A 13,058-nucleotide genomic window follows, 5' to 3' on the forward strand; every position below is an offset into this window, starting at 1 on the left:
CTGTTATTTGGATGATTAGCGACGGTCTGTGGCTCTGTGCGGATGGTACCTCTCCACCTCTATCATGGATAAATAATGAGGTTGGTTTTTTAGAGATGAAATAGCTGTTATTTTGACCTTTGTATGGGAAAGGTCGCTTGCTGGCAACAAAGATGAGCAGGAAGATGGTGTAAAGGGAGTGGGACTTGTGGTTCTTTCTCCTGAGGGCACTTGATCTTAATTTTGGCACCTGGGGACTTACTGGTGATGCCTCCTCCTTGCTCTTGTTAGGTTCATGAGATGCCCTTGAATCAGACGCTCATGAATGAGATACATGCTGAGGGGCACACCAGCTTACGGTCATAAGCCTAGTTGAGGTAGAAGCAGAGAGGGATTTGAGCAATTTGTATATCCATACTCTTTCCATCCATAAGTTTAAGTTTATTTTTCCTTTTTTTTTTTTTTTTTTTTCTACGTATCATAAACTCACAGCATATCATCAACAAATAACTAGTATGAAGGGGGCTCCCCATGGATACTGCTAATTTTATTTAATTTGACTCATCCTCGAAAATAATAACCCTTGCTTCTGTTTCACCAAGCTTCCAGCGTCCATTACTTGGAGCTGGCATATATATATATATATATATATAGACATTGTCGGGGCAAGTTCCAGTGGGCAGATCATACTACAGAGACCATTTTTTCAGATGGTTCAAAACACCGACAGGCATCAAGCCTCACCATCATCCACTTCCAGATCCTTTTGCCTCTGTTTGCTCGGCTTCGGTTTCCTCACCACCAACACCGTCGCCTCCGCCAATCGAGCCTGGCATGGACCATGTATTTGTGCTCTTCGCCTGGTTGGGTCTCTTGGTGCTGTTTGAGGCGTCATTATTAGATGTATCAGGTCCAGTGGACCAAGCCAATTGCCACTTGCCACATTACACCTCAAGATCCAGTCCAACAGTTCATTTGGCTGTTATCCACCGTATAAATGCTCGGATTTAGATTGTTCAATTGGACCTACTCCATCTAATAATTTTTCCAGACCTACAAGAAAGTCCGGACTGATCGAGCACGGGCGGTGGAGATGCCGAAGTACGATAGCCTTGTCAAGAGAAGTTATATAGGTGGTCTTTATCACCGCTCTACTTCTTCAGTTCTCTGTTTTCTTTTACCTCTTTTTCCCGGGGGGCCTCGAGCTTAGCTGGTAACGAGTATCATTACAAGTTAGAACTTTGAAATGAACATATATGACTTTAAATGAAGAGGCAGAAGGAGTTTTTAACGTCCTTCAACCAAGGTACAGATGCACAAATCTTATATCACGCACGAGCCTAATATACCATGCGTTCCCATTGCATCCCGAGACAGCAATGAGCATGCTACAAACCAGGTTGCACACAAATGGAAGATATCTGCTATAATTGATGCCCATCTTTAATTGCTAATAAGAAGAATCACCGCGGCAGATATTAACGACAGTGGTAGAGCTGGAGAACAATGGTACAAGGCCTACACCTTCTCCTCAGGGGAGAGCTCCGGGAAAGGAACCCCCTTGGCATCATTGCTCTTCAGATTCTCTGGTTCTCGATACACGAATAGACCATAAAAGGTAATTACAATAGTGAACCCAGACATACCCCAGACGACGATGTACAAAGCCAGAGGCATCATCTGAGCGACACGGTAAGCAAATGCCACATTAAGTGCGTTGGCGAGCACCCAAACCGCCACCTTCAAACTTCCGTTCATCTCGACCGTGCCGTGCTCAGCCCTCTGTTTCTCAATGGCCCGGAGGCAGCCGAAAAGGGCCACGAGGTCCAGGTAGGCGAAGAGCACAAATGCCACGGTCCATGGGTCATGCCGGGCACGATAGGCAGAGAAGACGGTGTTGGCGGTGAGGAAACCGAAGCTGAGCAAAGAGAGGCAAGAGGATCCGGTGGTGGATGGTGGTGAGGCTTGACGCTCGTCGGTGTTTTGAACCATCTTTGCCAACGGAGGTCACTGCAGTGTGATCCGTTCACTAAAACCTGCTCCGATGATCGTCCACGGCTACTCCACATATATTTATACGTACACAAGCATTTCGAATTTCGGAGACTGGAACTTGGTGGAAGCTGCGACGGTGCGACCCGAAGCCTTTTGAGGAAGTTTCGAATCAAAAGGACGGTGAATTGTGTCCCTTTTTCTGTGGGGTTGGAGAGAGCTTATTCTACATCTTCCATGTGGAAGATACAAAGAGGCTCCTTCTTGTATCCTTCGCGAGAAAGAATAATTGATCTTCTCTCGCGACATGGTTGTTGGATCGCTCCCCACACACATCTCTAAACAAACCGAACTCTTTTATTCACTTGCCTGCACAGCTTACAAAGCGATCATTGCAGGATCCAACGGTGGAATCGCTCGAAGGAGAATCCTTCTTTCGGGCCAACGACCATCCCTGTCTGCTGATGTGAGTGCGGAACATCGAGGAACTTTCCAGGCAGGCGCGAAGAAGTGGACTATCTGGAAGAAGGGTGCAAGGGGAAATAGACAATTTCCCCAGTGGACGGGGATGTTCGCCGAAGCTGCGAGGGAACTCTGTGGGGTTGCAGGGAGTTTATTCTACATCTTCCATGTGGAAGATACAACGCGGCTCCTTCTTGTATCCTTCGCGAGAAAGAATAATTGATCTTCTCTCGCGACATGGCGGTTGGATCGCTCCCCACACAGATCTCTAAACAAACCGAACTCTTTTATTCTCTTGCCTGCACAGCTTTCAAAGCGATCATTGCAGGATCTAACGGTGGAATCGCGCGAAGGAGAATCCTTCTTTTGGGCCAACGACCATCCCTGTCTGCCGATGTGAGTGCGGAACATCGAGGAACTTTCCAGGCAGGCGCGAAGAAGTGGACTATCTGGAAGAAGGGTGCAAGGGGAAATAGACAATTTCCCCAGTGGACGGGGATGTTCGCCGAAGCTGCGGGGGAACCCGCCAAGGGAACCAACAGCTTCTTGGAGGCCACGTCCATGTAAGTGCGAGGAAGGGAATAGTTCCATTAAAAATTTCTCCATGCTCGGTCATCATCTCCTTTCTTGTTTTTTCTTTTCTATTTTTTCCTTCCACACTTGAACATGGTGGGGCTGCGGCACCACCAGTTGCGTGCTGGAGTAATGAGGCAGCGGCGGGGATGGGATAATCTCACGGTGGCTGACATGTTGAGATAACAATGGGCCGGGCTCGGGGACTTCTGGTCCTCAGGTAACATGAAATTCCCACTCGAGCAAGGGAATGACCAGGGAAGTCGATCGATCCATCTTCGACACGCTAAAAACGTTTATGGTTGCGGACTCGACAGCCGCCGTGTCATGGCTGTCTTCAAAGACATCTTCAATATATGAGCTATTCATCATATGGCCACTAGGCCCACAGAGTTCGAGGTCTCTCACATATACGATGACCAGCACACTATGATACATATGTTCATTTGGAGCACCAGGAATTTTGGTCATCTGAGCTTCTTATCGAACGGTTGTATCAGGATCTCACCACCTAATTTAAGGAAAAAACACCGATCCATGTATCGTGCTAAAAATCCGGATTGACACATTTTTCAAAAGAAATTATTGATTAGAATGATTCTACCATATATATCTGACACCATCCAATATCAAACTAGCACATCATCTATTATTAAAAAAAGATTCATTGTTATTCAAATTTGATTGAAAATTTTGAATGAAAAAAAAATTTTATGATCGACCAACTAACAATTTTTACTATTTTAACTGGATAAATGTCTACTGTTTTAAATGGTGTGTTGATTTGTTATTGGAGGATGTAAGGTATATGTGATAAAACTGTTGTAACAAAAAATTTCTGCCCTTCCAAGAAATATTTTGGGGAATGGTAGTAGAGTCAATTATTAATTTGCTTAGACTGCATTATTCCATCGGTACCATCTAACTTCGATATTTGAGACCCGGTCAAACATTTCTCGGGCGATGAATATGCTCGCCTGGGACTTGGTCCGAAACAGTTGACGCATTGGAGCCGCTTGATGAGGGCCCAGTCCAAACTTATTTAGACTAAGCCAGCCCGAACAATTAACATCAACATTGGGGCCAGTTTGGTTGCCCAAAATCGAGCCTCTGAACAGGAACTTACTTTGGGTCGGCCCAAAATGGAGTCCTGTCGTTCCACAAAATGGCCTATGAACGTGAGCGATGACCCGAAATGACCAGTCTAGGGATAGCCAGGGTCACTCTAGAAAAGGGCTGTTGCTCACCCAACTTACAGCAAACAAAACAGGCCTTCGACCCAGATCCAGACCAGAACTATTTGGAAGGAAGACAACATCTCCCTCCATGCATCACCACCCATCCATCCAACGTTTTCATCTTCACTGATTTTGGTCTGCAAAGCATCTCCTCTTTACCATGTTCACTCTATGGCAACCAAGCATATCAGAAATTAATCTAATGCTTCCCTCTCTTAATTAAAGCTCTCGCACCCACATCTGCAAAAAGAATTTGTAACTATGGAAATCATACGATACCACAAGCAACTGCCTTGAAGGTTTTCACTGGTTTTTCCATGTTCTGCTTACAGGCTCAATTTGAAAGCACTTTTAATAAACCAGGTCAAAAAATATAGTTCATGTGCAGAATTCACTACTTTAGCCACACATATTGGGTTTGTTTACCGTGTGTTAATTTAGTTTCTGGTGTTGGTTTTATGGATGTGATGTTGTTCTGCAGTTAGCTGTCTGAGAGAGTTTTTGCATAGTTCTGTTGAGAAGTTCATCACAAGTAGATAATAGTGGCATGGCCATCACAGAGAAACATACTTTTCTACCTTAAACGGGAGGGAAAAATTGAAGAATAAAAAGAAGAAGAGGAGGATGAGGGTTAAGGAAGTGGGGGCATCGACAGAGAAAACTGGTACTCTAAAAGGTATATTAAGGATGTAAACGTTGTATACTTCTTTATTAACACAAAAGAAATCAATGTGAAAGCTTGTGAAAGAGTTATTTGCCAATGCCAACAAGATAAGCAGATTCTGTGCTATCAATTAATATAGGTTTGATGCCAACAAAAAGAAGAAGAAGAAGTTTAAAAACAAGAAACAGCTCCAAATCCAACCCGAAAAAGGGTGAAAGTAACAACACAAAAGGTGCCAGCTACCTTGATGGTTATACCCGTTGATGATTGTATTAGATGGGGGAATGGAGGATAAAGCCAAATAGCCAATGCTTCAACAGGGTGGGGGTTTTGTATAGCCCTCCAAATTTGCTGACAAGCCTCCTAACCACATAAAAGGAGGGGAATTTTGTGGGGTTAAATGGTTAGGAGAGCAGGATTTCGTTTTATCATCAAATATCTAGAAAATGACACCTTATTTTGGTTGGTGCAGATCTGAGCACTTGTAACTTCATCTTGGTTCTTGAGAGTTAACAGAGCAAGGTTTTGTTGTATTGTCAAATATCTAGAGTCTGACATCTTATCTTGGTGCAGATGTGATAACTTTTGGCAGCAGAAGGTAGGCTAAATGAGAGCTTCCAAGTGAAGACCCACCCTAGCTGGTCATGGATATTCCGAAGTTCTAGCTGAAAAAGTCTTGAGCTGGGTGATCCGAGTATATACCTACATGGTATTTTCTGGGGATAGGTTGCACGTTAGGAGTTTCTCTTGGGCATTGTGGTACACAGCTGTCGCCACAAACAGTTGAATCCATGAAGAGTTTTTGGTACAAAAAGCTTAACTCAGGGTCAGATTTTGTTCTGATCTGGTTATTCTTACAGCATCTGTGTCTCAGTGTTTAATGTTCATATTGGGTGAGATCATGTGCATGAAGCCTTCTAATAGCAGAAGATCCAGTATCAGACCATCAAGCACATCTTATAATGTACATGTACTATCCTCCTGACATCCAAGATACTTTTGTTAAGTCATATAAGCTAGTGGTGGATTTGTGTAAAACCGTCGGGAAAAAAGAACTCCGTAATATTAGTGGTTGCCCACGCAGGTTGCAATTCTTTAATCAGTTGAATATTTTACAATAAGGGTTAAGGACCGAGCTTGAAAATGAGGCTACATTTAGGATGAAAGGGAGGAGATTACTGTTTGCTACAGCATTCATAAGTCAGTTTTGATCTTCATAGGATACTTCGGCCACCAATAAATATTATCACCATGTTGCTTTCTATGATCTCATCCTGTAGAGGAAACAAAAGCATTGCTTAAGATTTTTCATTGTCACCCTGCCTGCCCTCTTTTTTCTGTTTCTACTCTGTTCCACACCAATAAATGGTCTATGTAGAAAATCTGAAGCCAACTCCATTTTGATCTCTAAACATGCATTGTTATGACTTGTACATGATCAACCATCCACTTTGAAGAACAGTCCCACATCAGAATCGTCCCGGAGATATGTAATCGAGTGCAAGGTTTTCCAAGATTTGAATGTCTACATAACCATAATCCTAAGGAACGCTCTAGCCCCAGTTTGTAATATAGGCTACCTTCTCACTTGGTTTCCTACAATTCTCATATTTTGCATGCCCGCTTACTTAAAAGTGTCCCCCTCCCATTTGTCACCCCTCTGCTCAAATCTGAGAAAACCATTGCCTGCTCAGATCTTATTTTAGTGGGCTTGCTCATAGTGTTGAATGAGTAGCCTATTGAATGTTGCCATGGCATCATATCGGTCAGTTATGTGGGCTTACATCCATTTCGACCGTTTCTTATTCGAGATCATTTTCTCAGCCGGTTCAAGTAGCATAACCTCTAACGATGCAGCCCTGTCCCAACCCTGATATTTGGTTTCACTTTTTTTCAGCAAGCTGAAGCATAGATTGTCACTCCCAAGCAGTCCTTACATTGGTTGAGGCACCTTAACAGTGAAAAAACATCAGATAACAGACATACTAACATTACTCAATGATGCTACAACGGTTCTAACATACATATAATGGCTGTCACATTTATATAATACGATCTGAGAGAGGTGCTCCGACTCTATTATGACTATTCTTTCAGTACTATAACAGCAGCTACTAATCACCAATGCCCGACTGAAGGTAATAAAGAATGTCAACGAATGGTCTCTTGGGAGGGGACGCTCACATTCCTAAGGGGCATCATCAGGCTGATGTAGAGAGTTGAATGTAATCACTCGCTCATTGAGGCTGATATGTTCAAAAGAAAAACAGCAATAGAAGTTGCCTACTAGATGATCTTAAACAGTCTTGCTTAAAAGTTAAAATCGCCAAATGAAGATATATAACCTTAGGATTCATTTCCAAATGTCGTGTTATAATCTATGTATTGGCAATTAATATTTAATTGAGACTAGAATGAGATGAATTCTGAGAAATTAGCATCATTCATAAGTATTATGAGCATAAAAGAAGATAGTATAAAAGTACCTAGTTTACAAATAATTTCGTAACAGTACAGCTATAATATATGTATATATTGGAAAAATAACCAGACCAAAAACTAAGGAAGTCCATCGAAGAATACCACTCCGGACGTGCACCGCGGAGCACTAGACTCAGACCCGGCTTCGTCGCCGTTCAGTCAGACTCTTGCAGCCCGCCCAACACGACCGACCCCAGGAAGAGCCCGGCGGCGCCGATCCCGAGGGCGGCGGCTACGGCGGCCTGCGCGACCACGAGAGCGGCGGAGTCGTCGGGGATGAGGACAACGGCGGCGATGGCAGCGAGCAAGAGCGGCAGCGACACCGATGCGAGGGCGGAGGGGGAGGCGCCGGCGGTCCGCTCGAGGAGGCTGAGGAGGCCGAGCTCCTCTGCCTTAGAGAAGAACCCAAGCTTCTCGATGGAGGAGAGGGTGAAGCCGAGTTGCTCGGCCTTGGAGAGGAGGCCGGCCTTCTCGACGCCACTCAGAACTTTGCGCTTCTCAAGCTTCTTGACCACGTCCACGCTCACCTCCTCGCTGCCCTCCACGAAGAGCCCGGCGCCGTACCACTGCTTCTTCCAATTCTCGTCGTACCTATTCACCTGGAATCCAAAATGGGATTATGTTTCGTAATATACGGCATAAAGATCAAAAGTTGGCCCGTTGGAGGAGCTTGATGGGTGGGGATGAAAGATACCTTATTTCTGGGGGCCATGGCGAGGATCTTGAGGGGCTTGCTCTTGGAGGAGCGAGAAGAGGAGGGCGAGAGGGACGATGAGTAGGTGGCGGCTGCGGCGGTGGCGGAGGATATCGTTGACGCCGCCATCTTCTTAGGGCTTTCAGCGAGGTTAAGATAGGGTCCGTGGTACTGGTGCACAGCCATGGGACTCTGGTTTGTCTTCCTCCTCTAATTCCCTTCGTCATTTTTTCCACCGCCAAACGGCAAATCTGGTTTGAGCCAATGGAAGTCGAAATGGCTTATCCTATGGGGTCCACATTTCTCTTCTTTTATTTGGAGGAGTGCTCGGCACGTGAGATAGAGATTATATATGGTCGTGCTTGATGGAGGCTACGAAAAATTCTTTGCGCACGGCCCGCCGTACAGAAAATCCGATACGAAGCGCATCATGTTATCTTAATAGATCACGTAATTATTATTTTTTAATATATATTTAATATTTATAATTTTATTTTTTATTTTAAATTTTAAATAATAAAAATATATTTTTTAAAATTATGACATACATCTCTTTAAAAAAATTATGACATTCTTTCTCTTTCAAAAAAATTATAATATCTTTTCACAAAATTATAATACTCCTTCGTAAATTTATGATAACTCTTCATAAAAATTATAATATTTTATACAGAAAATCATAATTTCAACATAAGATGTCATAATATTAGTATAGGATGTCATAATTTTTTCGAAAGAGAAAGAGTATCATAATTTTTATGAAAAGATGTCATAATTTTCAAGGAGTGCCATAATTTTTAAGAAAAATATTTTCATCATTCAAAATTTCAAACAAAAAAAAATAAAACTGCAGACATTAAATACGTATTGAAAAATGGTAGCTACATAGTCTAATAGAACGAAGCGATGCGTTCCACGTTACATTTTCTACACTGCTGGCGGTGCACAAAGGATTTCTATAAAGGGTATTTCTAATACTAGATGTAGTTAAAACTTTTATATCTTTTTAAGTTAAATTGATAATCATTTTCTTGTGTCTCTTTCTGTAGAAAAAAAATAAGTTAAGCTAATTTATTATTTTTTAAAAAAAGTGTTCAGATGGTCAAGTTTAGTTGGAAAACAAAGCAAAAAGCTTTTGAATTTGCATTTCGATGGTACAAATTATGTTAAATGATATTTTATAATCTGATGGGGGCTGGGGCTATGGTCTCTTTGAAGATATTCCTCACTGTAAAAGCCTCCCTGCTTTCAATCCTTACTGAGTTGCTATAGGAAAGTTATCGTGATGACATCCGCTTTGTCTTAATTTGATTGAGCACCGAACAATATTTTTAGAAAAGAAAAATTTTTTGTAAACCATCGATAGTACAGAACGCACATACCGTCTATGATAATTGACTCACATATGAAATCAGAATATGATGTATAAAAAAAAAATAATAAATTTTATATATGAATCAATCACCATGGATGATGCGTATAGTTCTGCATCCCTGCGGTTTATAAAGAATTTCTCATCAGGGACATTAGGGCATTTCTTTTTATCAAATGGATGAAGCATTAAAACATGTCTTCTTGACCAAAAGGGAAAGCATAGGAATGACGTAAACATCTAAAATGCTAAATGCATAGAAAGTAGATGTGATGGTATGATTTTTCTTGTCAAGTCTTTTCTATGACTTCATTTAGTTATTTGGGTTACCAAACACCGTAACTTAATCAACTTAGGTGACCAGATTGTGGCATCCACAGGTTATTCCAATGTAATATGATTGTTGTTAATCATATTGAGCTATTTCATGAAGCCATCAATCAATTCTTAAGATCTCTTGGAGGGCTTTTGTTTGAATATATATTATAAAAAAAATAGAAAAACAATTCTCCTGGAGTGCCAAGAAAGTGGATATTAAATACTCTAATATATATTAAATTATCAGATATATAAAAATAATTTTTTTTTAGATCTGATTAGATTGCAAAAAAAATTAAATATAAATAATAAAATAATACTCATTCAAATTTTTAAGATCACTTCATATTCTCAACTATCTATATAAATAGTTTTTAATTATAAAAATATAATAATATCATATATTAACAATATAATTTAATGTGAAGAGATGTTAGGCTTTAATTATAAAAATATAATAATATCAAATATTAATAATATTATTTAATGTGAAAAGATATCTTTTCAGATGGTACAATAAAATTTATTTGAAAAGCTGCGTTAGCAATATTCCAATACTCCTTCACAGAATATTAATTTATATATATGTATGTGTGATATCTCCTTTCTTTGGATGCTAATGTTTTTTTTTTTTTTTTGAAAAATTGTATGCTAACGTAATTATATATATGAGTTAGTTTCGTACATAAATAACAGCAAGATGTCAAATTCATTATCACTATTCAGCTTCGAAGGCATCATCCAAGGGACCAATGTTGCCATTTCAGAGAAAGCAAGAATCCACGTTGGTAGGACAGCTAAGTACCATTTAGAGTTCAAATGCTTTTAGCTAAACTAGAATTTTAGATTGTTCATCTCTCCAATCCAGAAATTGGTGGAACAATCATAAAAATTGATATAGTTTTCAATTTATAAATAGAGAAAAAAAATTTATCAATTTATAAATAGAGAAAAAATTATGTAAAAAATTGTTGCGTCATATCTGTTAAGTCTACATACGTGTAAAATTCTGGCTGTAAGATCAACAAATCACACTAGAATTTGCAAGAATGAAAATTTCTGATTCACATAATTATGTAAAAAGAAGGTGCAGTAAATTTTATAAATCTTTGCAAAGGGTGCAAACAAACTGACGCAAGAAATAAGTTTCATTCGGGAAGACAAGGAGCAAATTACTACCACAACAAGTGAAAAGCATATGCACATGCTGAAATCTTATTCAGAGTAATAACAGGAACGAGAACCAACTATTGGAGAAGAGGAAGGATTTTTTTTTTTTTTCCCAATCAAATTCCAAAAGCATGGAACTTTTATTTCTATAGTGGTTATCTGTAGCCAGATTGAGTAATTTGGCTTGCGATGCAAATGCGTTCAGGTTTCATGAACCTGGAGGCGCGCTTTCTTGGGTCGCGGAGCAACAGCGGGGCTCACGTGGTTATGTGTCCCTCGTAGGTGGTTCCCACGTAGCTTGGGTCTCATCTCTGTTTCTACCCTCTTTCTTCACCGAGCAACCCTCAGTCGAGCAACCCGCCACCACGACCACTACCAATCAATCAATCAATCAAGAGAGAGCCAGCCAGCATTTAGTTAAGCTACTCTAATTCTCAGAGAGAGTGCAACGAATTTAAATTATAGGGATCCCTAAAATGTTTTACCTAATGCTATTCGTCTTCAATGAAAAAGGGCTATTATTTCTGCCAAACAAAAATGGGGGGCTATTATGATATTGGGTGTCCTCGACTTAGAAGCCAGTCCTCTAGTTTTATTTGTGTTTATTGAAAGACAAAGTCTGACATCCAGTGAAAACGAAACGAAAGACTCTTGATCACTAGAATACTATACCAAGGGATTATTCATAATCAGGGACTACAGAAAACGAGAAAGAATTGCAATATTTACAGGGCAGCAAGGTCATTGCCAAAATGGATACAATAATGGTGCAATGGCTATAACCAAAGACCTACAAACTTGTTGGGGGATTGGTTCCATGGTAAGTTATTTCAAGACTAATGGTTTAATTTGAGGGCATCGGAACTTCTCATTACCAGAAGCAGAATTCAGTTGTTTATTAAATATGTTTTATCTCGGGACTTCGCACTTTGTATACGCCGGATTTGGGTTGTTCTGGACATGCTTTTTCGCATACTTCCGCCACTTGTACCCGTCATCCAGGATCTCCACCTCCGATTTCGTCCTGAACGCGATCGTGGACCTTCGACCGTACTCAGACTCTCCACTCCACTCCTACATTTCCACACCAATCACATGATCACAACGAAACCATATTAGTATGCGTATATGCATCAGAATTCATGGAAAAGAGCCTGGCACGATGCTCAATAGTGCTATAAAAAGAACAGTACATTAATTAATGAATCTAATACTTAACCTTTTGGTACTCCTACTACATCTAGTAGCTAAGTTGCTTCCACTTATAATCTGGTTAGCAGTCTGGCCAGCATCTACCATTGGAGGAACTGCGCTCCTGGATGCCCAAATGAAGCCGCCGCCAAGCCCTCATCTAACACGGGGGGGATTGATCCATGCAAGCACATCGGGCACTCAAAGGCGGGAACTCTAGGATACGGTGGATACTTATATTTCTGTCACGCTCCCGATCCGAGATTGTGAATCGAGGGTCATGACAACCGGCGCATACTCATAGAAAACTCTTCCTATAAGCATGCAAGGCATCTTATCATACTATCTTAAAACAACAGTGGAATAATTAGTCAATAATTTAAATCCAAAATATAACGAGCTAAATTATTTTTTTAATGTCTCAATAAATTCAACAATGATTCATAGTCCTTACATCAAATTCAATAAGACTTTCAACCGAAAATAAAAGTATAAAAATTCTGCTTCTGATCACTCTTCTATTCATATCTTGTATCATCTTAATTCCTCAACATCCATAAAAACAGTAAAATAGGAGGTAATGAGCTAGACAGCCCAGTAAGCAATGATCACTTCTCAACAGATTTCATCAGACATTTAAGTAAATAATCATTTATAGAAAATAAGTATATAGAGTTCATTAATTAATAGTGCTATAAAAAGAACAATACATTAATTAATGAATCTAATACTTAACCTTTTGGTACTCCTCCTACTACTAGTAGCTAAGTTGCTTCCACTTATAATCTGGTTAGCAGTCTGGCCAGCATCTACCATTGGAGGAACTGCGCTTCCTGGATGCCCAAATGAAGCCGCCGCCAAGCCCTCATCCAACACGGGGGGATTGATCCATGCAAGCACGTCGGGCACTCAAAGGCGGGAACT

General features: G+C 40.6%; 2 protein-coding genes across 3 annotated transcripts; both read right to left on the reverse strand.

Annotated features, from left to right (window-relative positions):
* Positions 1–490: 490 nt before the first annotated feature.
* LOC105055602 (uncharacterized) lies at positions 491–3,502 on the reverse strand. Of its 2 annotated transcripts, none has more exons than XR_012138208.1 (2): positions 1,329–3,470; positions 491–1,189 (listed from the first exon to the last, which is right to left on the reverse strand). XR_012138208.1 is itself a non-coding variant. In XM_073250947.1 (2 exons), exons 1-2 carry the CDS (start codon positions 1,969–1,971, stop codon positions 1,131–1,133), a joined length of 405 nt encoding a protein of 134 aa, XP_073107048.1. In that variant the 5' UTR covers positions 1,972–3,502; the 3' UTR covers positions 491–1,130. The 2 variants fall into 2 exon arrangements, 1 of the variants encoding a protein (XP_073107048.1); XM_073250947.1 differs by having other exon boundaries at positions 1,626–3,502.
* A 3,830-nt stretch (positions 3,503–7,332) lies between these two features.
* Positions 7,333–8,327, reverse strand: LOC105055525 (uncharacterized). Its single transcript, XM_010937391.4, has 2 exons — positions 8,084–8,327; positions 7,333–7,988 (listed from the first exon to the last, which is right to left on the reverse strand). The coding sequence occupies exons 1-2, from the start codon at positions 8,267–8,269 to the stop codon at positions 7,545–7,547; spliced, it is 630 nt and encodes a 209-aa protein (XP_010935693.3). The 5' UTR covers positions 8,270–8,327; the 3' UTR covers positions 7,333–7,544.
* Positions 8,328–13,058: the final 4,731 nt, after the last annotated feature.

This window comes from Elaeis guineensis, chromosome 2 (genome assembly GCF_000442705.2).
Source record: "Elaeis guineensis isolate ETL-2024a chromosome 2, EG11, whole genome shotgun sequence".
NCBI lineage: Eukaryota > Viridiplantae > Streptophyta > Magnoliopsida > Arecales > Arecaceae > Elaeis > Elaeis guineensis.

What these genes read in the sequence shown, in the direction of transcription:
- LOC105055602 (XM_073250947.1), bottom strand. Translation starts at nt 1,971, where the DNA reads ATGGTTCAAAACACCGACGAGCGTCAAGCCTCACCACCATCCACCACC. An exon ending in TTTGTACATCGTCGTCTGGG is followed by an intron (nt 1,190 to 1,625) that starts GTATGTCTGGGT and finishes ACTCGTTACCAG; the next exon opens with CTAAGCTCGAGGCCCCCCGG.
- LOC105055525 (XM_010937391.4), bottom strand. Translation starts at nt 8,269, where the DNA reads ATGGCTGTGCACCAGTACCACGGACCCTATCTTAACCTCGCTGAAAGC. An exon ending in CCATGGCCCCCAGAAATAAG is followed by an intron (nt 7,989 to 8,083) that starts GTATCTTTCATC and finishes TTTGGATTCCAG; the next exon opens with GTGAATAGGTACGACGAGAA.